This window comes from Pristis pectinata, chromosome 2 (genome assembly GCF_009764475.1).
Source record: "Pristis pectinata isolate sPriPec2 chromosome 2, sPriPec2.1.pri, whole genome shotgun sequence".
NCBI lineage: Eukaryota > Metazoa > Chordata > Chondrichthyes > Rhinopristiformes > Pristidae > Pristis > Pristis pectinata.
The window spans coordinates 128,826,396-128,853,668 of NC_067406.1; the positions used below are offsets into that span (position 1 = coordinate 128,826,396).

At 41.6% G+C, this 27,273-nt stretch overlaps 1 protein-coding gene across 1 annotated transcript in view; it reads left to right on the plus strand.

The window, feature by feature from the left end:
• The window catches only part of LOC127582551 (janus kinase and microtubule-interacting protein 1-like), a 183,999-nt gene that overhangs the window by 54,662 nt on the left and 102,064 nt on the right, over window positions 1-27,273 (plus strand). Inside the window, 2 exon segments of the mRNA XM_052037908.1 lie at window positions 5,649-6,146; window positions 26,809-27,018. Coding sequence (XP_051893868.1) covers window positions 5,649-6,146; window positions 26,809-27,018 — 708 coding nt within the window.

The following is a 27,273-nucleotide window of genomic DNA, read 5'->3' on the forward strand; positions in this document are numbered from 1 at the left end:
AGAGGGGAAAGATTTAAAAGGGACCTAAGGAACAAGTCCTTCACGCAGAGGATGGTGCATATATGGAGCGAGCTTGCAGTTTGGTGGAACAGTGACAGAGGGTATCTGGATGGTGCAGTTCATAGTCACCGTAACTGGCTGAGACTACGAACTCTGGCATACTTGAAGTTCAGGTTTAATTCAACAATGGCAGTGCTGCGATGAATTCAATGTAAGGCTCTTGTCAGAAAAATCCAAATAACTGGTTTGTAATACATGGGTTATACTGTGACATCTGCTGTTGATGTGCTTTCGTGATATTTCCAAATGAAAAGGAAAGTAGTTTGAGATACTTCTGGTATTGAAAGTGGCACAGAGAAGCGGAAAGAAATAGATGTATGTCATCCAAAGCTCAATTACAAGTCTACAAATTAAACCCTGATATTTCTACCTTGCTCATATTGTGTGAAGTAATTTGACTTTAGATGTGATGGGTGACTTCTGTGATTGTGCACTAAAACAGGCAGACTTGAACCTCATCAAGACTTCCCGACATGTCAAAGAATAATGATACCCTGAATTAAAATACTGTTTCAGTCCATCTTTTACTATTTCTGTCGAAGATGGATATGACTTGAAAGCTGATGGAGTCTGGTCAGGAAGACAGTGGGAGTGAGTGCTGAGGATCCAGAGTAAAGAGCAGGGTGGAGCCAATCTTTAACATTGGAAAGTTACCCACGTGCAGGAAGATAGAAGCTTTGGAAGCTCTGGTACCAGCTCAGGAGTCCTTTAACAGAGGCAAAAGCAGGCTTCAACCAACCTGTCAGGATCTCTTTCAGAGAAATGCTTTTGGCATCATTTGCCATTTGATGCCCCTGCACATACCCAGTACTCTCTGGAAATGCCCATCCTCCCACATGAATATGGTCCATCAGCCCCATTTGTTTGGGTCCCCTGGATTTGACCGTCCTATCTTTTTAGTTAAGGCCAAAGTCAAAGTTGTGGAGTTGGGGCTCAGGGGACAGTGGGGAAGAAGTGTGTCACTGAGGACATTTCAGTTGAAGCATCGTTAGACGAGGGTATGAATCGGACTGGCTGCACCACTTCAACAAGCAGTGTCCATTCCTACTGCCACAAGGTGATGTAAATTATATAGATTTGGCAATTAAATGTGCAGCATGAGTGGTAATGATTTTGAAGGACAATGGGGACACAAGAGAAGGGTCTTGACCTGAAACATCAACTGTCCATTTCCCTCCATAGATACTGCCTGACCCACTGAGTTCCTCCAGCACTTTGTGTGTTGGTTTTGAAGGAAAAGTCCAGAAATTAGTTTGAAATTTATTTTCTAGTTGCAGCCCAATTGCATCGTGAGGTCTAACCAAGTCACGAGATTTAATGGTGGCATAAGGCCCATTGTAGCTCTTGGCCCAAGTATAGCACAGGGTCCAATCATGGCACTTGGCATCATCAAGGCACAGGGCCCCATTATAGCACGGGGCCTGATCACAATATAGAGTTGGATAACATTATGGGGCCATTTCATGGGTACAGGCCCTTTGACAGCTTGGGGCCCAACATGGGGACCAATCACGTCAGAAGGTCCAATCGTAGAACAGGGCCAGATTGCATCATGGGAGTCAGTCCTGGCACAGGTCTAGTTAGATAAGATAAGATTTCTTTAGTAGTCACATGTACATCAAAACACACAATGAAATGCATCTTTTGCGTAGAATGGTCTGGGGGCAGCCAGCAAGTGTTGCCACGCTTCTGGCACCAACATAACATGCCCACAACTTCCTAACCTGTACGTCTTTGGAATGTGGGAGGAAGTTGGAGCACCCGGAGGAAACCCACGCAGGCACGGGGAGAATGTACAAACTCCTTACAGACAGTGGCTGGAATTGAACCCGGGTTGCTGGCGCTGTGAAGCGTTACGCTAACCGCTACACTACCGATTGTAAATCAGGGTCAGATCACAGCGTGGGTTAGGGTAGAGTCATACAGCCCAGTCATGGCATGGGGCTCATTCAGACTGCTCCATTGCTAACACTGTACCTTTTAACCCTCCTCCATCCCAATCCCCTCCCTCCCCACTGATTTTTCTCAGGCCCAATTTCCATCTTCCCACCTCAGTTTCCCCCTTCCTCTCTGGTTATAATTAGATAAGCCATAATTTTATTAAAAGGCAGCCTCAATGAACTGAGTAGCCCACTCTTGATCTTCATTTATAAGTTCATACATTTGTCTGTTCACATTCTATTTCCACCATCTTGAGAGGCAGTGAGTTCCGGATCGTAAAAGGCTGTGTCAATGCATAATGAGACAGGCATGGTGGACTTATCCACATCCTGCCTTGCATGCTTTACTTGCAAAATTCATTCATTCATACTAAATTTTGGATCTCTGAAAGGATATAGTAATCTCTTGATCGACGAAGGTGGTTTAGTACGGCCTCTGCATAAAGTTTTCTGCCATCTATCCCTTGTATCTTTTGCTCAGAACTTGTCTGTGTTCTCTAACTCTTGAACCATCCACTAATAGGAAAAGCTTCCTTCTATTTAGCCCTACTAAAGCAGTCATGATCCTGTACATCTCTATCAAATCCCCTCTCAACCTTTGTTCCAATGTATAGAATATGCAATGCATAGAACAAGGTTATTTCTGAATCCATTAGATCACTTTTTTTAAATAATGCATTACCCTGGTGTAGTAAATCAATTTTTTTGGCTGAAGCTACAATTAGGCAAGGAAAATATAGCTTTGACTGTAGTGACTCATGGAAAATGTCTGCACGACACTCTTTGGCCTATTTCTAATCAGCTTAGTTTGACATCTTGGACTCAGTATTAATGATGTGCACTAGCTTAAGGCTTCTGCATGCTAATTAGAATTAGATTTTGGCCAACTTCCCCTGAGTCAAGTCCACATGAGTCAAAAATAGCTGCTGGCATTATTACTATTCCACTTGGAATTAAAGTAACTGGTCCTGAGCTCCTGAATTGCATGTAATCCTGGCTAATAGACCAATCACCTCTGTTGTGTGACTGCGACTTGGGGCTTTCAGTAGTAAGATAAGTGGAAGATTTTTAATAGCAATTCATGTTTTCTTTTTTACTGTGTAACTTGATTTGCTGAAATAGGAGTGTTTTGTGTCTATTTTTCAGGCGGTGGTAGGGAGGGGATATGCTGTTTCCAGTTACATTGGAAAATGTGTTTAAGCTTCCCTCCAACAAACCTGCTGGTAGTCATAACAACCAATTACATTTGGTGGATGTATCATGTTTGTTTCACCAATTTGAACCTTTCAGCTGGTGAAGACTGATGTCATCTGACTAATTCAAAATTGGGAAAAGAAGCTCAAAATGTATTTTACATCAAAGTAAATAAAAACAGGAAATGCTGACAGGAAACTGACTTTATTCATTTCTTTAGTCTTCCACTGGTGATTTAATGTGGATCGTGATTCAGTCTGTTGAACTGAATGGAAAGGCTGTGTTACTGCATAATGAGACCGGCGTTGTGGACTTCTCCACATCTGCCTTGCATGTTTTTACTTGCAAAATTCATTCACTCATTCTAAATTTGGGATCAATGAAAGGGTATAGTAATCTCTCAATTGATACAGGGTGGTGTAGTACACATTACTGTCTAAACTCACCAGAGGCATTTTCAAGAGGCTACTTCATGCCAGTTGCATTGTGGGAACTCTACAACATTGGAACGTTGGTACTGGGAGCTGAATTACATCAATTTAAAACTTTCACTTGATAAATGGACACCAGAATGTAGTTACAAAATACAATACTGCAGATGCTGGGAATCTGAAATAAAACAGAAAATGCTAAAAATCCTCAGCAGATCAACCAGCATCTGTAGAGAAAGAAGCGTTCATTTTCTAGGTCAGTGAATTTCAACAATTCTGTCACCCTTAACTCTGTTTTTCTTCTTCACGTTTTCTGCCCAACCCGTTGAGTATCACCACGTGGTGTTTATTTACAGGAACTTTTTGAAAGGCATTTAAATTGCAATTCACATGTATGTGTTTGAACTTCAGGTTATTGAATACTCATCAATGCCTTTGAAACTTATCAGCAGGACTTAATGTTTTGGATCCTGATGTTCAAATGCTTTCCTTTCCATGAATTCTAACATAATTCTGAAGTGAAACTTTGGAAGTGTGAGGAACTGTTCAAGATTTAATTTACAAGAAAGCGCAGAGATTGTTTTAGGTCATGAATCCCACCATTTAAATCATGTAGTATTACCAATTCTATCCTCCAATGATAAGGAGTGTACAAAGGGAGCTTGGGACAAGGTTAGCCCTGTAAACTTGTGGCACTGATTGTCTATTTGCTCTTGTGTTTGTCTCACTGCTGGAAGTGTGGGATCAGTGAGCCCCACCTACCACCTCCTTGTTTGTCTCATTGCTGGAAGTGTGGGATCAGTGAGTCTCACCTACCACCTCCTTGTTTGTCTCACTGCTGGAAGTGTGGGATCAGTGAGTCTCACCTACCACCTCCTTGTTTGCCTCACTGCTGGAAGTGTGGGATCAGTGAGTCCCACCTACCACCTCCTTGTTTGCCTCACTGCTGGAAGTGTGGGATCAGTGAGTCCCACCTACCACCTCCTTGTTTGCCTCACTGCTGGAAGTGTGGGATCAGTGAGTCCCACCTACCACCTCCTTGTTTGGGGATCCCTCCAATTCTATTTTCTTTTTTGCAGAGCTCCATCAGTCCACCTCTTGTCTCTCCAGTTACGGAGTGGGGCAGGTGTGCCCTCATTAATTTCTGATTTGCCTTCAAGGATGTTAATAGTTGCATTGACCGAGTTAATGTTAACCTCACAGTTGCTGCCTGACCTGCTGAGCACTTCCAGCACCTCCTGCTTTCTCATTAGTATGCCCTATCCCACAGTTTAATTAGGTATTTGAGCTGAGGACAATGGCTGGAATCCAACTGGAGGTGGAACTTGAGGACTTGCTGCAAAACTGTTCCCTGAGGCAAGTCAGAGAACGTAGTTTGAAGTCCATTATACCTTTCACTCAGGTTCATTTGCAGTAGGATCTGTTACACCCACAGCGTGCTTGGTGCTATCCCTTTCAATCATAGCAATGCGGGGTTAAACTGTGGAAAGGCCCCCACATTCTTAGGAAGTTTAAGTACTTGGGAGTACTATCTACACCACTACTACTAAATTCCTGTCCCACTTGCACCAGGGCATCAATGGGACAAAGTGAGTAATTCTGATCTACTCAAGATGCTTCAGTCATTTTTACACCTCACTTTGACAGGTCACTGATGACATTGCCTATCCAAAGCTTTCCTCGTCTTCTTCAGCCTCTTGTTCAAGGGCCATGAAAGACACTCCAATCATAGTCCTCAACTCATCACCTAATTCTACTTTTAGAAAGGGCATCACCAATGAGAAGGCAGAACGTGCTGGAAATACTCAGGAGGATAGTCAGCATCTGTAGAATAAAATGCAGAGCTAAAGTTTCAATAACAACTATGTTTCCCCCTCCAGAGATGCTGCCCGACCTGCTGAATATTTCCAGCACTTTCTGTTTTTACTTCAAATTTCCAGCATCTGCAGATTTTTGCTTTTCAATCAATGAGAAGGAAGTACTTGATTTTCTTTTTAACACTTTGTCTCCTTTTGCTCTCCAGGTGAACAAGCTGGAAAGGGAAAAGGTGCAGGAAGTGAAACAAGTGCGAGAGCTGGAGCAGCATAAGCACACGGTGCTCACCACTGACCTCAAGTCCAAACTTCATGAAGAGAAAATGAAGGAGCTGCAAACCGTACGGGAGATCCTGCTGAAGCAGCACGAGCAGGAGCTTGCCCGTGCAATCAAAATTAAGGACAGCGAGATCCAAAGGCTCCAGTCCACAGTGAATGTATTAAGGGATGGGGCAGCTGACAAGGTCAAAACTGCCCTGCTCAATGAAGCCAGAGAGGAGGCGCGGAAAGCGTTTGACATCGAGCGCACGAAGCTGCAGCAGGAGATAGTCGAGCTGAAGTCTGCCAAGAAGCAGGTGGAAGAAACCCTAAACAATACTATCCAGGCTGATAAGAAGAAGGCTGCTGACCTTAGAAGCGCCTATCAGTCACATCAGGATGAGATAACTAGAATAAAGAGAGAATGCGAGAGAGATATCCGCAGGCTGGTGAGTAGAGAATTAGGAGTTTGGTAATTGTTTTCTACTGTAAGTTTAAAGAGTGGAATTAACTCTCCTTCACTGACTAGAGAACATTGCAAAAGGAAAACTGAGTGATTAAGGCTCATTCATAACTTTTGTGTCTATCCCGAGATTGAAAATATTTGCCATCATATTGAACATTCAAAATAATTCATCATATTTTGGCTTTCAAGTTGTATGAGAGGAACATTTAACATCATGACATGATTGAATACCATGTGCTTGTGAAAATAATAAGGTTGTAGGGGGTGTTGAATTAAGTCCAAGCAGCATTTTTTTTAAAGTCAGGTTACATAACCATGATTCTTGTCACCTTTCATGAAGATGTATATATAAATAATTGTGTTCTGCTTTTAAACAAGTAGACAACCCCGCAAATCTAAAGGAAAATAATAATTAAGCCTTTGCTTATATTCCTAAGAAATGATTGTATCAGATACTGCCCTGGGTTTTCCTGGCAGCCTAGGTGATAGGAATAGGTGCACCTACTATATAGGGCCCTTTAAAGGATATTAACCTCACACCACATTTTTCCGCTTGTCAAAACTGCAAGAAACCATTTATTATAATTTTAGCAAATAGCTTTAGCAATTTACCTAGCTTCAATCCCATTTTAAAACTACAGCATGATTGATTGCTCCACGATTGAGTTTAAATCAAACAAAAGAGTAAACAACGAGGACGGTTAAGCATTTGGTTCATGCATCTTAGATTTTCCCATACTAATATCTTGCTATAAGTCCAGAGCAGAATCAACATATAAGATTGTGTTCAGAACTTAAATAATTATTTTCCACATGCATATGCTCATTAAAGCCACAAACACAAGTATTTATATTTTAATAACTATTAATTGCTATTAATCACAGTTGTTTTAATCAGTTCAGAGTAAATTCATACACACAGCTCAGGACAAATACTCAGGGAAAATCAACAACATTACACACTCTACAAAAATTTGCAACATTAATTCTCATTCAAACGCCAGAAACATTCAACAATAAAAGTTCAAGGTTTGCTACTTGGTTCGTTTTATGCCCATGTATTCTACAAAAATAAACGCCAAGGTTTATTTTATTTCCAAGTTATTCCTAATACATAATTAGTGACTTTGAATGGCTTGAATTCATAACAGCAAAGGGGAAAAAATCTCCAAACTCAAAAAAGTGGGGTTCAACACCTTATAATGATCAGCAAAGCAAAGAAGTTAACTTTCCTCAATTCTGAATGATGCCAACAGCTCATCAACAAAAACAACTTGCATTTATATAGCACCCTTAAAGTGGATATAGGTCATGTGTTTTTTCTGCAGACTAACATGCAAAGTTTGACACCAAGCCATATATATTAAAGACGGGTCACTAAAAGCTTGGTCAAAGAGATGGGCTTTAATCAATGTCTTAAAGAAGGAAAGAGAAGTAGAATCAGGCTTATTATCACTGACTTGTATGTCATGAAATTTGTTGTTTTGCAGCAGCAGTACAGTGCAAAGACATAAAATTACTATAAATTACAGAATAAATAAATAGTGCAAAAAAGGAATAACGAGGTAGTGTTCATGGGTTCATGGACCATTCAGAAATCTGATGGCAGAAGAAGCTATTCTCAAATCATTGAGTTTGGGCCTTCAGGCTCCTGTACCTCCTCCCCGATATTAGTAACGAGAGGGTTAGCAAGGGAATTTTGGATCTTGGAGCCTTGACATCTGAAACCCAGCAATATTTGGAACAAGCTGGCAACAGTAAGATTGTATGTTTGTAACCAGCCATAACAGATGTGGTTTGCTCACTGGACTAAGTGCCAGAAAGATTTTGCAAGTATGTTACCAGAAGATACAATGATCAAGAAAGATGGATCAGACCAGGGCTCTTTTTATCTAAAGAGAAATCTGAGAGTGACTTTAAAGAGGCCTTTCAATTTACAGAGGTATAAAGAGGTTTCCGCTTATGGGAAGTTCAAAATTAGGACATATGAATGTAAGAATATCACCAATAACTAGTTGGAGAAGCTCTTCTTCTCAGAGGTGAGAATTTAACTTCCTATAGTCTATGCCATTTGTTTTGCTGATTCTGCCCTTGGATGCACCATCACTTCTGCTTTCCTGACTGGCTGTAAACTTTCAGCCTCTCAACTTGCTCTGTAAAGCAAACAACAAACTGCTGGAGGAACTCAGCGGGTCAGGCAGCATCTGTAGAAGGGAGATCCTGCCTGACCTGCTGAGTCCCTTCAGCAGTTTGATTCCAGCATCTACAGTCCCTTGTGTCTCCAATACTCTGTAAAGCCCTCATTAAACAATTCCTCCTTTAGTTCTTTTCTCCCCGCCTTCAAAAGTGTCTAGAAATGCTGTCATAATTATTTCCCTTGTCTCCTCTTCCACTGTTCAGCTTCAATTTCTCAGTGAGGTTGCCAGGGATGTTTACTCAGTTCAAGCTGCTTTCATGTAATTAGTTATAATAGGTAGCCATGTTCTAATGAATGCTGCTCTCTTACGCAGCTCATTCCCACTGCAAGGTGCATAACAGCTACCAAGTAAGCATGCAGCAAAAATACTTACTCTGTTCCTGCAGTGGAGGCTGAAGTTTAGTGAGTCAGCAGCTAATATCAGCCAAGCAATTGTGCATCTTTACAACTCCAAATGCAATTTCTCCTCAAGGTGTAAGGCAACATGTCTATTGCCCATTGAGTAGCTGGCCAAATTTGTATTCTTAAATCTATTGGTGGAAGATATTGGGCATGGTGTGTGAATGAATGCAAGGTACAGAGTAACACCAAGGCGGTCATTTTAGTTGACAAACACTATCCAAATGGATTTATTGATTAGATACAGCAGGGAGCAAGAATAGGTTTGATTCATCACAACCTGACAAGCTGCATGTTAAAGTTGCTTTCCATTGATATTTCTACTGTATATTCCTTTGCATCTGATTTTTGTAAGGTGAATGATATAATTTACACAGTTTAATTTTTATTTGAATAAGGATGTTTTTGTGGTTTAAATTATTGTGTTAACCCCCCACAGTGTTTCCTGCCCCAGGAACAGAGAGGAAGGTCAGGGAGGGAGACCATTTGCTGCATTTCAGTTCTAACTTGGAATTTCCACCTTTGCTCAGGACAGCAAAGGTCTCTAGTCCCCTGCTCATCCATGGCATAAAATGACCCTATCCACTGATTCTTCTGGTTGTGAAAGCAGCAGCGTGCTGACCAATGCCACATTTTCTCCTCCTGTCCAGAACTGAAGCACTTTTGGAAATCTCAAGACCAATTTCATTGGCAAACTCAGCCAATATCTACAGCAGAAGAATGCAAGAGGAGTTCTTTCAAAGCGGGAGCACAGGGGGAAATGTTTTGAGCACTTGATTATATGAATCTAGAGAAAACCAGGAGCTGAGATGCCTAATACCTTGTGTGCACTCTCAGTGGTGGGTGTGTTTGGCAAAGTAACTTCGCTGCAATTTCTGTGGCACATTGGCCAAGTGGCTGACAATATGCTGGGCTGGATATTTCAACCAGTGGCTAATGCTTGGTGATTGCTTCTGAACCTTGAGAAAAGTCTTCTCAGAGCTAGTGGGTACTAGAGTGAGAGTTTGCTCCATTCCAGTTCAATTTTGAATTTGGCACCATTAATGGCATCAAACAATATTGCAGGCATCGTGCGTTCTAATCAGCCAATCAGATTTAAGAATTCTTACAGATGAGAAAGAAGAAAGTGACACAATGATTGGGACATACGTGTTGAATTAAAAGAGAAGCTGAAATATAAACTTAAGAGATATTTAAATTAAAAACAGTTTTTCTAAAAGTCAATGAATTTCAGTTACCCTGAAGGAATGAGATTCCACATCTGTAAAGTTATTTTTTTAGGGGTGAGAGCTGGCCTTCAGCAGTAATTGCAGCTTGGTACACTGTTAAAAGCCTAGTTACATCTCATTTAATAAGACAAAAAGACCTAACATTTTAATTATTTTCACAGTGAAAATAGCATGGTTTAAAAAGTTGTGGTTCATATAGTTTCACGGATCCTGCATTTGTTGCATCAACTAAGACTGCAAAAGCTGTTAATACATGTGATGGTTTTGAGAGATTTATGCTAAGCTTAACAGCATGAGTATATCAAAATTGGATCCTAAAAATTAAATCCATAAATTAAAATTTTGCTTAAATGGCAGAGTTTTAAAGGATGGTAAGTATAGCAACAATTAAAACTGTTCGACTCAGTTTCATTGGAAATGAAATTTCATTTACACCCATTTAACCTTTGCATGGAAGAGGTGTAATTTCAATGCAAGTGTTGGAAAAACGTGACAGGAATTCATTAAAAAATGCATTTGTTCTCACGCCTTTAGTGAGACAACTCATCATCCTTGATAATTCATAGACTCAAATCAGTCCTTGGGGCATGCCATGTTCTTAGCTGTAATAGATTTATAAATAGAGAATAAATTCTTAGACAGCAGCTCCTTTCTTAGATACCTGCAATATTTCTTTGCTAAAATACTTGGTATGGATTGAGTGCTTTTGTGTTTTACATTTTCCACTTTGACTATTTGTATGACATTGTCCATCTAGACAGAAACAGATAGAAGAGAACATTTTAGGAGGTAGTTTCTTCTCTTTAGCAGATGGATTCTTTAGGGTTATTCAATGTTTAATTTTCTCCTCCAGCCAAAAAGCCACTTATGTTTAAGACACAGATTATTAAATCATCCTCAGTGATATTGGTCACACCAATAATATGTCAATGGAGCAACCCCAACACAAAAAAAAAGTAAATGTCATTTTGTCTCATTGCCTAAATGTTAATCCCTTTCAAGGTGAGGTGCTCAAACATTTATAGGCAAAGTCACATATTGATAAAGTTTTCAAAGAAAATAATTAAGCTATAACATTGACTTATTGCCTCATCTTTGAAATGTCTCAACAGTAAAAGGTGTTGATACACCACATGGGAAGAGGTGATAACCAAAAGCTGGATTATAATGATGGACCTTAAAAGAGTGGGAGTTGGTATATACAGTATAGAGGGATTTAAGGAAGGATTCCATAGCCTTGAAACCAAATAACTTGAAGATGCTACCGTGAACAATGAGGTGAAGGGAGGCATGATGTACAAGAAATGAAAATGTTAAAAAAAACTGCAGATGCTGGAAATCTGAAACAAAATCAGAAAATGCTGGAAATACTCAGCAAGGCATCTGTAGAAAGAGAAATAGTCAATATATTGGGTCTGTGACCCGTTGTCAGAACTGGGAAAGAGATGCAAGTGAATTTTCAGTAGGAGAGAAGCTGGTGGATGGATGGGTAGAACAAAGGGAATGTCTGTGATAGGATGGCAATAGTTCCCAGCACATTAAGCTTCTTGGTCTGTGTAATGTGGTTGTTAATGGCAAGGTTGTGGGATGTGGCTGGCAGGTTAGACTTAATGAGTAGGAGAAGACAAACTGAGCCAGTGTGACAGAAACAGAAAATGGAAAATGCTGGAAAACCTAAGCAGGTCAGGCAACATCCAAGTGAAAAGAGAAACTGTTAATGGGTCAAATGGGGTACCCTTCACCAGACCTGAGAAAGAGAGGAATAAATTAGTCTGTGTAACGTCGAAAAGAGGGTGCAATCCAGGCAGTTTCTTCGATAGGGTGCGGACATGTGGCAGGTGGGATCCGGTTAAGCTACTATGTGTGTAATTTGTTGTGGTTCCAGCATATTGGGACATGTCCAGCAGGTCAGACTGTACACAGCGAGGAAACAAAAAGGAATGACACCAGAGACTGCAGATGCTAGAATCTGGAGCAACACACAAACTGTTGGAGGAACTCAGTGGGTCAGGTGGCATCTGTGGAGGGAAATGGACAGTCGACATTTTGGGTCAAGACCCTTCATATGGACTGAAAGATGGAGGGGAGATAGCCAGGATGAAGTGATGAGAGGATGGGGGAGAGCAAGAGCTGGCAAGCGCTAGGTGGATCCAGGTGAGGAGGGGTGATAGACAGATGGGAGTGGGAAGAGTGGAAATCGCAACAGGGGCTGGGAGGTGATAGGTGGAGGCAGCAAAAGACTGCAGATGGAATCTGATCAGAAGAGCGGATGGAGCACGGAACCAAACAAGGGAGGTGGGGTAGGCTGATGAGAAAAGTAGGGGGAGGAGACCTAGTGGGAGGAGTCTGTGAGTGATGGGCAGGTGTAGTGGGTGGAGGAGGGGAAAGAATAGGGTGAGGTGTGTGTAGGAAGAACTGGGGCGATCAGGAGGAGAGAGGAAAAGGACATAGTGGGAGCAGTTTACCTGAAATTGGAGAATTCAATGTTCATGCCGTTGGGTTGTAGCCTACTCAGGCAGAACGTGAGATGCTGTTCCTCTAGTTTGTGTTCGGCCTGAAGTTTGCGTTTAGCCCTGGCACTGGAGGAGGTCGAGGACGGACAGGTCAGTGTGGGAATGGGGAGGGGAATTAAAATGGCTGCCAACTGGGAGGTCCAGAAGGCCACGGTGGATGGAGTGCAGGTGCTCGGCAAAGCGGTCACCTAGTCTGCGTTCGGTCGCACCTATGTAGTGGAGGCCATATCATGAGCGCCAAATGCAACACCTAGATTTGGAGGAGATGCACATGAATCTCTGCCTCACTTGGAAGAGCTGTGTAAGTCTCTGGATGGTGGTGAGGGAGGAGATGTAGGGACAGGCATTACACTTCCTACAGTGGCAGGGGAAAGTGCCTGGAGAGGGGAGAGATGAGTGAACCGGGGAGTCACGGAGAGTACACTCCCTGCGGAAAGCAGAAAGGAATGGGGAGGGGAGGATGTGGCTGGTGGTGGGATCCCGTTGTAGATGGCAGAAGTTTTGAAGATTGATGTGTTGGATGAGTAGGTTGGTGGGGGGAAAGGTAAGGACCAGGGGAACTCTGTCCCTGTTCTGTCTGGGGTGAGGTGAGGTAAGAGCAGAGCATGGGGAATAGAGGACATGTGGGCGAGGGCTCAGTCAACCACAGTAGGGGGGAAGCTCTGTTCTCTGAAAAAGGAGGACATCTCACATGTCCTGGACTGGAAGGCCTCATCTTGAGAACAGATGGGGCCGAGATGGAGGAACTGAGAGAAAGGAATGGCGTCCTTACAAGTGACAGGGCGGGAGGAGGTGTCGTCTCGGTAACAGTGGGTTTGTAATAAATGTCACCAGATAGTCAGTCTGTCTACTGGTACGGAGACAGAGAGATCAAGAAAAGGGAGAGAGGGTGGTCAGAAATGGACCAAGTAAATTTGAGGGCAGGGCAGAAGTTGGTAGCAAATTTGATGGACGATGAGTTACGGGATGCAAACGGAAAATGATGGTGTAAGGGAGGTCAGGGTTGGAGAAGTGAACATGATTGGTATGTGCCATTGGATTAGATATTATGGTGTTGGGAAAGATTGAGGGAGACAACTGACTAAAATTGATCCAGTCAAAATATTGGTGGATTGATCATAAGATATTTATTTGATAGCATAGAAGAACCAACAGCTAAAGTGAAAATCAAAAGACTGCAGATGCTGGAGACCTGAAAGTGCTGGAAACATTGAGCAAGTCACGTAGCATCTGTGGAAACAGAAGCAGTTAATGTTTTAGGTACTCAATCCTTCATCAGAATAATACACTCTGTTGATTAGCTACTGTGACACGTTAGGATCCTCTCTGCAATGGCTGCCATATAAATAGCTGTGTTTTAAAGTCATTAAAATCTGATGTAATACTGAATCACCGACAGATTGATTTTGAGGGATTGTTTTTGAAATGGTTGTGCTTTTTCAAAATTTGGAATTATTTTCTCTCACAAAGGCAGACAGTGTGGCCCAAAATTTTGAATTATTTTCTCTTACAAAAGCAGACACTGCAATGTGGCTGTACTGCAGTAAAATATAATGGTCACAAAAATAAAGTAGTTTGACTGGAAATTAGATTAAACAATTAAAGATAATGAGATTATTTCACACTATGATTTGAAAATGTATGTGGGTGGATTGCAGTAATTACTTTTTTGGGAAGTTATGTGAAAATAGAACAGATGAGGCACTTCTCAACTTGAGTCACACCGATGAATTTAATGCAGTTTCCATGTCACCTGTCCACGTGTTACGCCAGTCCACATGGAAAACTCCTTTTGGACCATTGAGGGAAAATTGGACATTTTCTGGAGAGACCATTATTGGGCACACCTGAGGCAGCTACTTGTTCATTCTGGACTGGATCCCTCTCTCCCCTACCCACCACCATGTTACCAATACATTACACGCCACATCCCCATTCTGCTCCACTCCTTGATTTCCCCTTCACCTGAACTCTGCCCCACTCAGCTCCTGATCCTTCACACACATACCAATTCCTCTCTGCTAAGCCCAGGTCCTGACCCTACCCTCCAACCTATCTCTGTATGGCTGGGCCTCAAGCTCACCCACCAACCAATTCCTCTGATGATTGGACCAGGCTCTCATTCATCCCCACCACCTTCCCACCCAGTGATCTACCTCCTGACCAGCCTAAACCAGAACCCGCTAGTCTCTCCCCATCTGGCTCAGGCTCTGACCCCACCAACACCCCATCCCCCTCCCCCCCCCCTCATTTTCAGCTGCCATCACCAACCACAGATCTCCCCACTCACAACTCGCCAATCCTTTTCTGTTCCAACTGCATCGAAAGGTGGACCAGGGTCAGATTCCTCTCATTTCACAAGCCTCTCATTTTGCTAATTGCTGAACCCAGATAACTGAAGACTGAGGTTATAACTTAGAATTGCTCTTCTTTAGGTTTCTGCATGTGCATTCTTACTTATTTGACAAAGTAGAACAACATATTTTTCTGTACTTTACTGCGGGAATCTTTTGAATGATATTCTCTCTTTCCAACTCCATTTAAATGTGCAAAGATTATTGATTTTCTGATTGTTTAGACCTGAGAGTACATTTTACAGTGTAGCATGCTCCGCACTGATGCTCACTCAGCTGAGGAGAGGTCAGGATAGGGCATTGAGGCTCTCAAAATTTTGAACTCATTGCAATGAGCAAGCTGAAAATTGGCAGAGTTGTGAATGGGACACATTGACCTCAGCAACAGACTTATCCCATCAGCCATTCAGTCAAACAAAGTTCAACAATGGGTACCAGTTCACATCATTTACCTCCAGTCCCATATGTTAAAAAAAATGTTGGGAGTTAATAGCTACTTTAAGTCAATATTTTGTTATTGTTTGAGGGGCAAGAGTAGCTGTCCTTTTTAAAACATTTCTAAAAAGAGATACGTTCCTACAGTAAACATTGCATGGGTTGGTATCTGTTTTTTTTCCCCAGCAAGCTACTGGAGCATAAGAAAACGACAGCAAAAAGCAAACTGAGAGCGTAGAGAGAGTATATCCATAATTAAGGGCAGAGGGGGAAAGCTGAAGCAGGAGCTGGGAGGTGATAGGTGGATCTTGGTGGAGTGAGAGATGATGGGCTGATGGGTCATCTACCTTTACCCTCCCCTCCCCCCACCTGGCCTGTTCTACCCTTTTGTTTTCCTTGACATTTTCCACCTATCACCCCTAGCCTCCTGTCTCCCAACTTCACCCTCCTCCCTATCCCCCTCCCCCACCTGGCTTCATCTGCCCATCATCCCTCACTCCACCTAGATCCACCTATCATCTACCAGCCCCTGCCTCACCTCTCCCCTTCTCTCTTGTACTGGCTATCCTCCCTCTATGCTCTCAGTCCTGATGCAGAGTCTCAACCTGAAACGTCGGCCTTTCTTTTCCCTCCAAAGATGCTGCCTGACCCGTTGAGTTCCTCCAGCTGTCTTTTTAGCTCCAGATTCCAGCATCTGCACTCTTTAGTGTCTCCATAAGAAACTAAGAGTTTGATGGCTTCAGATGTATCCTCCATTAGCTTCCATTTGCATCTGCAATCAGTAGGGATCTTGCTATAGTGCTTGTAAACTGCTGGAATCCTTTAATTTTCTTGCTTGACCCTAATACTTCAACCAACCCATTGTTTCAGTCCCACCATTTTAATTCCCAAGTTAATCACTAATCCAGCACATCAGAGTGAAACCTAAAGCTGATTCTTTTGTTCAAGTCTAAAGTCTTGGTTTGTTTTCATTAGGAAAATGGACTTTGCAGTGTGATTCGAGGAATGTTTTTTTTGAATTATCTGTATCTGGGAATAATAATACACATAAACATGATATCTGACTTGGAATGTTAGTGTGGGAAATAGATGGTGATAATAATAAATATCTGAGTTTTGAAATAGAAAAATCCTTGCCATTGAAGAACTGTTCAAAATGGTTGATGTGTTGATTTAAGGGATTAATAAAAGTTGGATGAGTAGTTGGATAAGAACAGGTTTAAAGGGTTATATAAATGCAGACACAGCTGGTTAACTGCTGTGTGCAACATCATAGTTCCTGAGCTTTCTTAAGCTGTATAAATGCCAGGATAAGGATGTATAAAATCTGAGATGATATTAGGCACACATTCAGGCATTATTATTTATCTTTGCTGATTGTAGAATATTTCTGGAAGAAAAGTAATTTGTTTGGCTAGAGTCCCATGATGGTTGGAATTCAATACAGTTTGTACAAAGAGTGAAGTTAATAGATTAGACAGTCTTTCCCCATCCATGCTTTTAAATTTCTCATCCTATCATACTTAATGTAGATGTCTTGGGCTCGAAACTACGGCAACCTGGTCAAGTGCATTAAATAGGTACTGTGTGGGTAGGGGTGGGATTGAGGGAGGTGGGGATGTGTTAGTTATATGTGAAGACTAGCAGTGATGTTCTACTGCACATTAGGTCCAAGTTTGTGCACACAAAGTCTTCCTCATATTTCAGAGCTGGCAATGGAAATCACTAAAGGTAACAGATTGCAGTCGGCAAGGGAAAGAGTTTGCTGATTGGAAAGGATTGATTGGGGCATCATTGGAGGGTAAAGGGGATCAGGAGCATGGATAAGGGATTGGGGAAGGGGATGCAGTCAGATTGGGGGCAAGGCAATAGGGAATAGAGATTGGGGTTGTGGGGATGGATGGTGATCAAGCTAGGGTCTGGATTGGTCAGAGAGGGAATGGTGCTGAAATCAAGCTTGGCCAAAAAGGTGGTCAGCTTGGCCAGAGAGAAGATATTAGTGGAAGACTTTAAAAGATGTGTTCCAGCTGAATTAACAACATATTTAAATGAAAAGGGAGTGGAAACTTTACAAGAAACTGCTAGGTTGGCAGATGATTATGCTTTAACCCATAAATCCAAATGGGGACAACCTAAAACCTTTCAAAAGAGTTACAAGGACAATCCAGGTAAACCGGAGATTAAATTGGGAGGTAATCAAAAAAAAAGGATGATCTGATAAAGATTGCTACAAGGTTAAACCTTACAGAAGTAAAGCAGTCTATGAGAAAGGCAGATATTCAGAGATTGATAGCTGGCCATTATGTGGAAAAGAAGGTGTTTGAGAAGGAAGTGTTAAAACAGTTTCCTGGCAGTGAAATAGCAATTTCTGAGGCACAGGTGCAGCTGGCAAAGATTAGAGGCTGAACAAGAGGAAAAGAGATTAGAGGCCGAACAAAAGAAATTAGAGACTGAACAAAAGATAACTCAGATGAAGATAGAGGCTGATCTAGCAATGAAGCAGATGGAATTGAAGAGGATGGAGCTGGATAGTGAGGAGAAGAATTTTGTCACGAACCAGCAACAAAAGAAACACACTGAGCATGATTCAGTGTTAAAAACTATTTTATTAATCACTACTTATGATAATACGTAGAATAAAAGTAAAAATGTTAGTATGTTAGAATTCAAAAATGTTAAACCTCGAACGTTAACCCCAAAACTAAACTCTTCGTGTGTGTGTGTGACAAAGTCCCAAACTCCAAGTTCCGGAATGGTTCTTAAAGTTCAGTTCCGCAAGCCATAAGGTGAAACATGAGCAAGGGCTTCTTCAACAACCACCGTTGTCTGAAGATAAGACGTAGATGTAGAGAAACATAGAGAGAGTAAATACGAAATCCAAATGCTCCACGATGGAACCCAAACGACACTTCAGTGTTTACTCGGTAGTGACTTCCTCACCCCGAAACAGGGTGGGTACTGGCAGAGAGCTGATTGCAGGCGCCGACAAGATCAGAATAAAGGGTAATATTGGGGAAGATATGGGACTTAATACCATGAAAACCACTGTGACCTACCTTGGAGATGACAAGTGGCTTGGACTCCTGGTAGTAATGTCAGCCCCCCTTCCTCCCCCATCTAACTCTAAAATAGGCCTCAGCTCTCCAATTATGTCCCCCTGCAATGTGTGATACCGAAGTTGAGCAGGGGCTTTGTGCTGAATGGCTTTGCACAACCATCACACATTATTTTGCATTACTATGTATCTTTCATGACTCCCATGAGTATGAGTGTCGTTTATATCGAGGATGCACATCTAATTTAAGTAAGTGCATACTGCGGTGCTAACTTTATGATCGGACTTTGATAAAACTCAGTAGTGTACCCCACAAAAGCTTCGACTGTGTGGTAGAAATTTTTTCTTTTTTTTCCATCCATCACTCATCCACTGTTCATCTCAGTGAGAAATTGCAATTATATTTTAATGATGAAGCTCGCTGCCAAGACACTTCATAGATACATTAAGGAAAAATAAGTCCCAAAGCTGCATAATTGGCCAAGGAAACTCGAGGGCTATGGCAGATTGGGGGCATTCAGTGAGATTTGGGCGCAAGTACTCAGGAGGTAGCACGCCTGGTGCTGGCCCTGATTCCAAATGAAGTGAGCCTGTGCAATTTGAAATAGGTATTGAAAGGGAGGCCATCTTTGCAATTCAAATGAAAAATCTGTTATCCCTGTTTCCCTGTGCTGTGGAGGGTGCCTCTCTCATCATGTCAGGCAAGTGCCAATGAGATGGCCATAGTAACTGGTGAGGTCACCCACTTGGATGTTGATGGAGTTATCTGACAAGGTCACCTCTTTAACTGTATTCATCCTTTAGTCATGGAGCTCAAGCCCTGTTTTCCCTGAGAATCGGCTATCACTAGATGTCACAAGTGTACTGATATAGAAAGGGAAACCAGCATCATCTTGTGGTGGAAACTTTCTGCTGCATCACTTTGGTGCTGGGGCTTTTCCAGATTTCGTTCACCTCTTTCTTCTCTGAAACACATGGCTTTATTCATGTGCTACCAGACAAGAATATTAACATAAATTGATTTCCTAATGGTATCCATGGAAATAAGTTTTATGCTGTGCAGGCAAAGTTTTATTCAGATACACAAAATGATTGGAAATTCATGATGGCATGTTATATTTTCCCTAATACTCTTTTTTTTAAATCAGATGACAGCATATTAGCATTGAACAATGGGGCACATGTTAAGCTGACACATGAAAATGAGAAACCATAATGGAAGGTATTGTCATCAAATCACAGATCAAATGCTGTGTAGTATCTGTGGTAAAATAATGGGCATTTTCGGATCATGTGAATGGATTGTTCCCATATGTTGAATTAACCAGTTAGTTGTATGTGGCAAATATGGTGGCAGTTTAAAGAAAATATCCCAACAACCAGCACACTGTTCAACAAAATTGCAAAGGACATTTGAGAAGGATAAAACCATAGAACCATAGAACATAGAACAGTTGTGCTGACCTTTAAACCATGCCTAAGACTATCTAACCCCTTACTCCCACATATCCCCCTATTTTAAATTCTTCCATATGCTTATCTAACAATCTCTTGAACTCGACCAACGTACCTGCATCCACCACTACCCCAGGCAGCGCATTCCATGCACCAACCACTCTCTGGGAGAAAAACCTCCCTCTGATATCTCCCTTGAACTTCCCACCCATTACTTTAAAGCCATGCCCTCTTGTATTGAGCATTGGTGCCCTGGGAAAGAGATGCTGGCTGTCCACTCTATCTATTAATATTTTGTATACCTCTATCATGTCTCCTCTCATCCTCCTTCTCTCCAAAGAGTAAAGCCCTAGCTCCCTTGGTCTTGCCTCATAATATATACTCTCTAAACCAGGCAGCATCCTGGTAAATCTCCTGTGCACCCTTTCCAATGCTTCCACATCCTTCCTATAATGAGGCAACCAGAACTGGACACAGTACTCCAAGTGTGGTCTAACCAGAGTTTTGTAGAGCTGCATCATTACCTCGCAGCTCTTAAACTCGATCCCATGACGTACGAAAGCTAACATCTCATAAGCTTTCTTAACTACCCTATCCACCTGTGAGGCAACTTTCAGGGATCTGTGGATATGGACCCCCAGATCTCTCTGCTCCTCCACACTACCCAGAATCCTGCCATTAACTTTGTACTCTGCCTTGGAGTTTGTCCTTCCAAAGTGTATCACCTCACACTTCTCCGGATTGAACTCCACCTGCCACTGCAATCTATCAATGTCCCTCTGCAATATTCGACAGTCCTCCACACCATCTACAACACCACTGACCTTTGTGTCATCAGCAAACTTGCTAACCCATCCTTCCACCCCCTCATCCAAGTCATTAATAAATATTACGAAAAGTAGAGGTCCCAGAACCAATCCTTGTCGGATACCGCTAGTCACAGCCCTCCAATCTGAATGCACTCCCTCCACCCCAATCCTCTGCTTTCTACAGGCAAGCCAATTTTGAATCCACACTGCCAAGCCTCCCTGGATCCCATGCCCTCTGACCTTCTGACCTTCTGAAGAAGCCTACCATGTGGAACCTTGTCAAATGCCTTACTAAAATCCATGTAGACCACATCTACTGCACTACCCTCATCAATCTACCTGGTCACCTCCTCAAAGAATCCTATCAGGCTTGTGAGACATGATCTTCCCTTCACAAAGCCATGCTGGCTGTCCCTAATCAATCCATGATTCTCTAAATGCTCATAGATCCTATCTCTAAGAATCCTTTCCAACAGCTTGCCCACCACAAACGTAAGGCTCACTGGTCTGTAATTCCCTGGACTATCCCTACTACCTTTTTTGAATATAGGGACAACATTTGCTACCCTCCAATCCTCCGGTACCATTCCCGTGGACAACAAAGACTCAAAGATCCTAGCCAATGGTTCAGCAATCTCCTCCCTCGCCTCGCGGAGCAGCCTGGGGAATATTCCGTCAGGCCCCTGGGACTTATCTGTCCTGATATTTTCTAACAGCTCCAACACATCCTCTCTTTTCATAGCTACATGCTCTAGAACATTAACCTTACCAACACTGTCCTCAGTGTCATCAAGGCCCCTCTCCTTGGTGAATACTGAAGAGAAGTATTCATTGAGAACCTCACCCACTTCCACAGCTTCCAGGCACATCTTGCCACCTTTGTCTCTAATCAGTCCTACCTTTACTCTCGTTGTCCTTCTGCTCTTCACGTAAGTGAAAAAAGTCTTGGGATTTTCCTTAATCCTACTCGCCAAGGCCTTTTCATGTCCCCTTCTTGCTCTCCTCAGCCTCTTCTTAAGTTCCTTCCTTGCTACCCTATATTCCTCATGAGCCCTATCTGATCCTTGCTGCCTACGCCTTATGTATACTGCCTTCTTCCTCCTAATTAGTTGTTCCACTTCTCTGGTCACCCATGGTTCCTTCACCCTGCCATTCTTTCTCTGCCTCATTGGGACAAACTTATCCCTAACATCCTGCAAGAGATTCCTGAACAACGACCACATCCCCATAGTACATTTCCCTTCAAAGATGTCATCCCAATTTACTCTCGCAAGTTCTAGCCTTATAGCTTCATAATTTGTCCTTCCCCAATTAAATATCTTCCTGCCCTTTCTGCTCCTATCCTTGTCCATGACAATGCTAAAGGTTATGGAACGGTGGTCACTGTCCTCCAAATGCTCACCCACCGAGAGATCTGTCACCTGACCTGGTTCATTACCTAAAACTAGATCTAATATGGCTTTCCCTCTAGTCGGCTTGTCAACGTACTGTGACAGGAATCCGTCCTGGACACACTTAACAAACTCTGCCCCATCTAAACCTTTGGTACTAAGCAGGTGCCTATCAATATTTGGGAAGTTGAAGTCTCCCATGATAACAACCCTGTTATTCTTGGACCTTGCCAAAATCTGCCTCCCAATCTGCTCCTCAGTATCCCTGCTGCTACCTGGGGGCCTATAGAATACTCCCAGTAGAGTAACTGCTCCTTTCTTGTTCCTAACTTCCACCCATACTGACTCTAGAGAGGATCCTTTTACATTATCCACCCTTTCTGCAGCTGTATATACTTTTAATATAAAGCTGAGTGTGCAGATGTACACATATGGGAGTACGGTATGTAGGATTAGAATTTTGAAATAAAAACTCTGAGACACACTTGGTAAATGCAGTTTATAATTTTTTACATTGATAAAACTCCAATTGTCAATATAATGTTACAGTATCGCAAATGTATTTTGCTATAATACTTCCAAGAATCAGAATAGATTACTAACCAATTGCACCTATTAGTGGTGTTGGGTCATGGAATAGTCAGTGATGTGAGTGGGAAAACTCGGGAGTTAAGGAGAAAGGAAAGGTGGAGGTGAAAAATACAAACCCTGGAATAGTAGAAGTACCGGTGGCAATGGATGACTCTGAGTATTTAGGTATTGTAAATGGCATTGCCATTTTAATTGCAATTTATTATAAAAACCAAAAGTTGATACATTGGCCCAGTTTCTTTTAATAACTGAAATATTCACTTCTGCTGAACAATGGTAATAACCCAAGAAACACCCTTGAACTGAACAAAATATAAAACCATAAAATTCAAACCCTAACTGGGTTTAATGAGGAAGTCGAGATCTAGTATCAGCTTTGTTCCTCTCTCAGCGTGCAGTGGAGATGTTAAAGTGCAGCATGAAAGCTGCGTGAAACAGACTGCCCATCTGACAAAGCTGACTTAAACCATCCATGGTTTAAAACTTAGCACAATATAAAACCATATAGTTCAATGTTTTTCTAACTAGCTTACCAGAATTAAACCAGCCTGTGGAATCAAATATAGTTTGTCAATGCCATACAACCTGATTGATACTTACTGCAAAGACTCCAAATTTCAGAGCTCAAGGTCTTGGCAGCTAAACGTAACACTGTCAATTGATGAAATGATTAAATTTAGGGATATCAATACACTAAAATATTTTCTTTGCAGAATTGATCATGAGCTTCTTTGCAGCTGGTCATCTTGTAATTTAAAAGAATCTCTCTGAATAAATCCCAAAGAACAAACATTGTTTCCAATGTATATAAATATATGGAAGAGCTTGCTTTTAGTAGAAATTAGAACTTTCCTAATTTAGTTTAGCTATAGCAGCCATTTCTATCTCAATCCACCAGGAATCCAAGTGGAGGGGTGCCGGATGCTTCCTAACTAGAAGAATCTATAAGAATCTATTCTTATAGATATTATATAGATATTGATCTGAAATATACAGTATATTGGTGAATGCACATTGTGAAGCAAAAGGAAGCAAAGAAAGAAAAGAGTGACTTATATAAAAAAAAGTTAGGTAACTACTTAAGCAAGTTGCACTCAAACTTTAACTATAACAAAGTATCGGATGGGTGGTTGGTTGAAACTCTCCTAGCTCCTGACTTTGTACTTCTCTGGATCTATTCCTGTAAAGAGCAGTATATCAGCCCTGAGAGTTGTGGTTGAAACCAGAACGTAACCAACTTCAGATGGATTCTGATCAACTTCTTTACAATTGAAGCATCATTTTCCCATTTTGAGCCATAATCCTCTTGAAATACAGGTTAGAAATCCTGATTACTTTTTAATGTTTGAAGGATTTGTCTACATGGACAAGGCCAACAACTTATTTCCACACATATGGCTAAGGCAGGTATGACAGAGATATTAAATGAGAATACAGCATTTGCTTTTGCCAAGGAATATAATGTGGGCAAATTTATAATAAAAGAGGAGGAGATTGAGATACAGGATAGATTAAAAAAAACATAAAGCAGTTGCAATAGAATAGCTGACTGTACTTAATGTTGATAAATCAGCAGATGTCAATGGAATACATTCTTGGTTGCTGAGAGAAATGCGAATGGAAATTGCAGAGATACGGGCTGTATTCTTCCAATTATTCTTGGGTAAGGGGTGGTGTCAGACATATAAAGTGCAGATGTTGCACCATTGTTCAAAAAAGAGATGAAAAAATGAATCCAGTGTCTGCAGATGAGTCAGTATACCACATTATTAGGGAAGCTGCTTAAAAACATTGATCAGGAGCTAAATTAACAGTCATTTGAACAAACATGGATTCGTTAAGGTGAATCATGTTTAACCAACTTGAAAATGTATTTGATGGGTTAACAGTGGATTAAGGGCAATACAGTTAATGCTGTGTACATGTTTATGGACTTTCAAAAGGTATTTGATAAAGTGCTACATAATAAGCTGATCATCAAAGTTGAAGCTCATGTAATAAAAAGGAGCTGAGGCAGCATGGATGTGAAATTGGCTTCATGTCAGCAGTGAGTCATGATGAATGGTTGCTTTACAGGCTGGAGCAAAGTAAACAGTGTTTCCCAAGGGCCAATACCAGGACCACTGCTATTCCTGATACATATTCATGACTTGGACTAGTGTGTACAGGGCACCTTTCAGAATTTGCAGACAACACAGAACTTGGAATGGTGGATAGGATAGTAATAGATAAAGAGAATATAGACAGGGTGATGAAATAGGCAGACATGTAGCAAATGAAATTTAACAGAAGAATCGATGGAATGACGAAAGGCCGTGTAACATAAAGGTACAATTCCAAAAGGGATGGAGGAACATAGAGACCCAGGCAGTTATGTGCAAAGTATTCGAAGGTGGCAGGTTAAGCTGAGAAAATTATTTTTAAAAAGCCCACAGGATCTAAGTCTTCAAAAACAAGGAAATTATGTTGAACCTCTGTAAAACGCAGGTTCATCTGTTGCTCGGGGATTGCAACAATTCCGGTTAACCTACAATGAGATGGATGTGAAAATTCTAATCTATGTGCAAAATATAATTAATGGAATAGTCTTGGGGAAGAGAGACTTCAGTTGTGTGGATAGTCTGGAGAGCTGAGGTTGTTCCCCTGAAGGGAAATGATTCAATAGATGTATTCAAAATCATAAAAGGGCAGGAAAAAAAGGAAACTGTTTCTTCCCTCCTTCCACTCCCTGCATTTTGGGGTTTCCTAAGTGCAGTGAATTGGAAAATGTTTTGAGTTGCCTTTTGTGATACTGATATGAATTTGCAGTCAAAAACTCTGCAACAAAGGGTGGGCGTGAAGAATAGACCAGATTTTGCACCTTTTGGAAGGGAAGGAAATCAGTACACATTTCTTGCATGAAGGGTCAAGAACCAAAGGACGTGGGTTTAAAAAGTTGGGGGTGATAAGAGGAAAATCATTTTGTGCAGTGAGCAGTCATGATCTGCAGTTCACTGCCGAATACACAATGGGAGCAGACTCAAACTCTGCTTTGTTGAATAGGTACTTGAAAAAAAATATTCAGTACCCAGGAGAAGCGCTGGGGAATGAAGCTGACCAGATTGTACTTGTAGACACATTACATTGTAAACAATGGGCTTTTTGTGGTTGACAGAAATGATCTGGATTTAAATGTAGGAGGGTGGGTACACAATTAAATAGTTTGCAAATGGTACCTAAATTGGCATTGTCTTATGGAAATGGAAAAAAAGCTCTCGACTACAGGAAGATTACGATTAGCTGGGTACAAAATTGGTAAGTGGATGGGCAATAAATGCAGGCCTTGTCACCAATGCTCAGATCCTGAAAATGAATTTCAAAAATATTGAAATGGAAAGAGCCAGCACAGACGTGACAGGTCAAATGAAAGCAAAAGGCCTGCCAGCTATTTCAGGCAAGGATGCAGTCCCTTCAGTGGAGGGCAAATAGCTGAAGGTTCATGATGAGCCTTCACTTCATAGTTACCCCATGGGTGACTTAAGGATCTATAAAAACACAGGACCATCAAATATCCCAGCTCAGAATTCTTCCCTTCTTCCACATCCTCCATCTGTGGATTTCCAAAGTGGAATGAATTGGAAAATTTGGCTTATTGAGTTACTTAGTTTGATGCGGAAGTAGTTCCCAATATCAACTCTGTTATAAAGGGTAGGTGCTAAGCAGAGACCAGATTCAACTCCATGTGGGAGAGAAGGAAATCCAAACAAATTTTTTTGCGAGATCGGGATGGAACATTGATGGTGGGAGGGGTGGGTGGTAGCAGGGAGCCCTCCTGAGCAAGAAACGTGTGATGCAGTGAGAAAATGGGGGAATGGGGAAAACTAAGCTGTCTAAGAAGGTGGGGGAAATGTCATATTGTGGTAAATCAATGGAGCTGCTGAACACAGTCAAACTAAAGTTCTCGAAAATCAAAACAAAAACTGCAAGTGCTGGAAATCTGAAATAAAAATAGAAAATGCTAAAAATACTCAGCAAGTCAGGCACAGCATCTGTAGGGAGAAAAATACTTAATCTGGGATCCTTCCTCAGAACCAGGAGAGAGAGAGCAAAAACAAATTAAAATTCTTCTTGATTTAAAAATTGTGATGGATGATGAACATTGTATTGTTTCTTTGCCCTGGAGTGCCAGTGATGATGTTTTGAAAGTTTAACGCCAACTTTGTTTTCTCTGCCCCCAGATGGATGAGATTAAAGGCAAAGACAGAGTCATCCTTGCCCTGGAAAAGGACCTTGGTGTTCAAGCTGGCCACACCCAGAAGCTAATTCTGCAGAAGGAAGCCCTTGATGAGCAATTAGTGCAGGTGAAAGAAGCAGAGCGCTACCATAGCAGCCCCAAGCGAGAATTTCCCACTGCTGGTGGGGACACCTCAGAACCAGCAGCCAATCATGTAAGGACTATTATCCGTTTTGATGGAATATAGTCTGGCAGGTTTCAAGACAAACTTGCCTGTTGGTAATTACATAGTGTAAACTGAAAATAATACTCATTGTGTGGGTAAATCTACAGGACAAACAATTCCTTGTTTTTTAAAATCATTTTGCAGCAGATTTACCAATTAATAATCCACTCTTGGCATTGAGATTAATCTGCTCAATATGATCCTCGAACTTTCCTTGGTCTTTCAATGCTTCTTTGCTGGGGA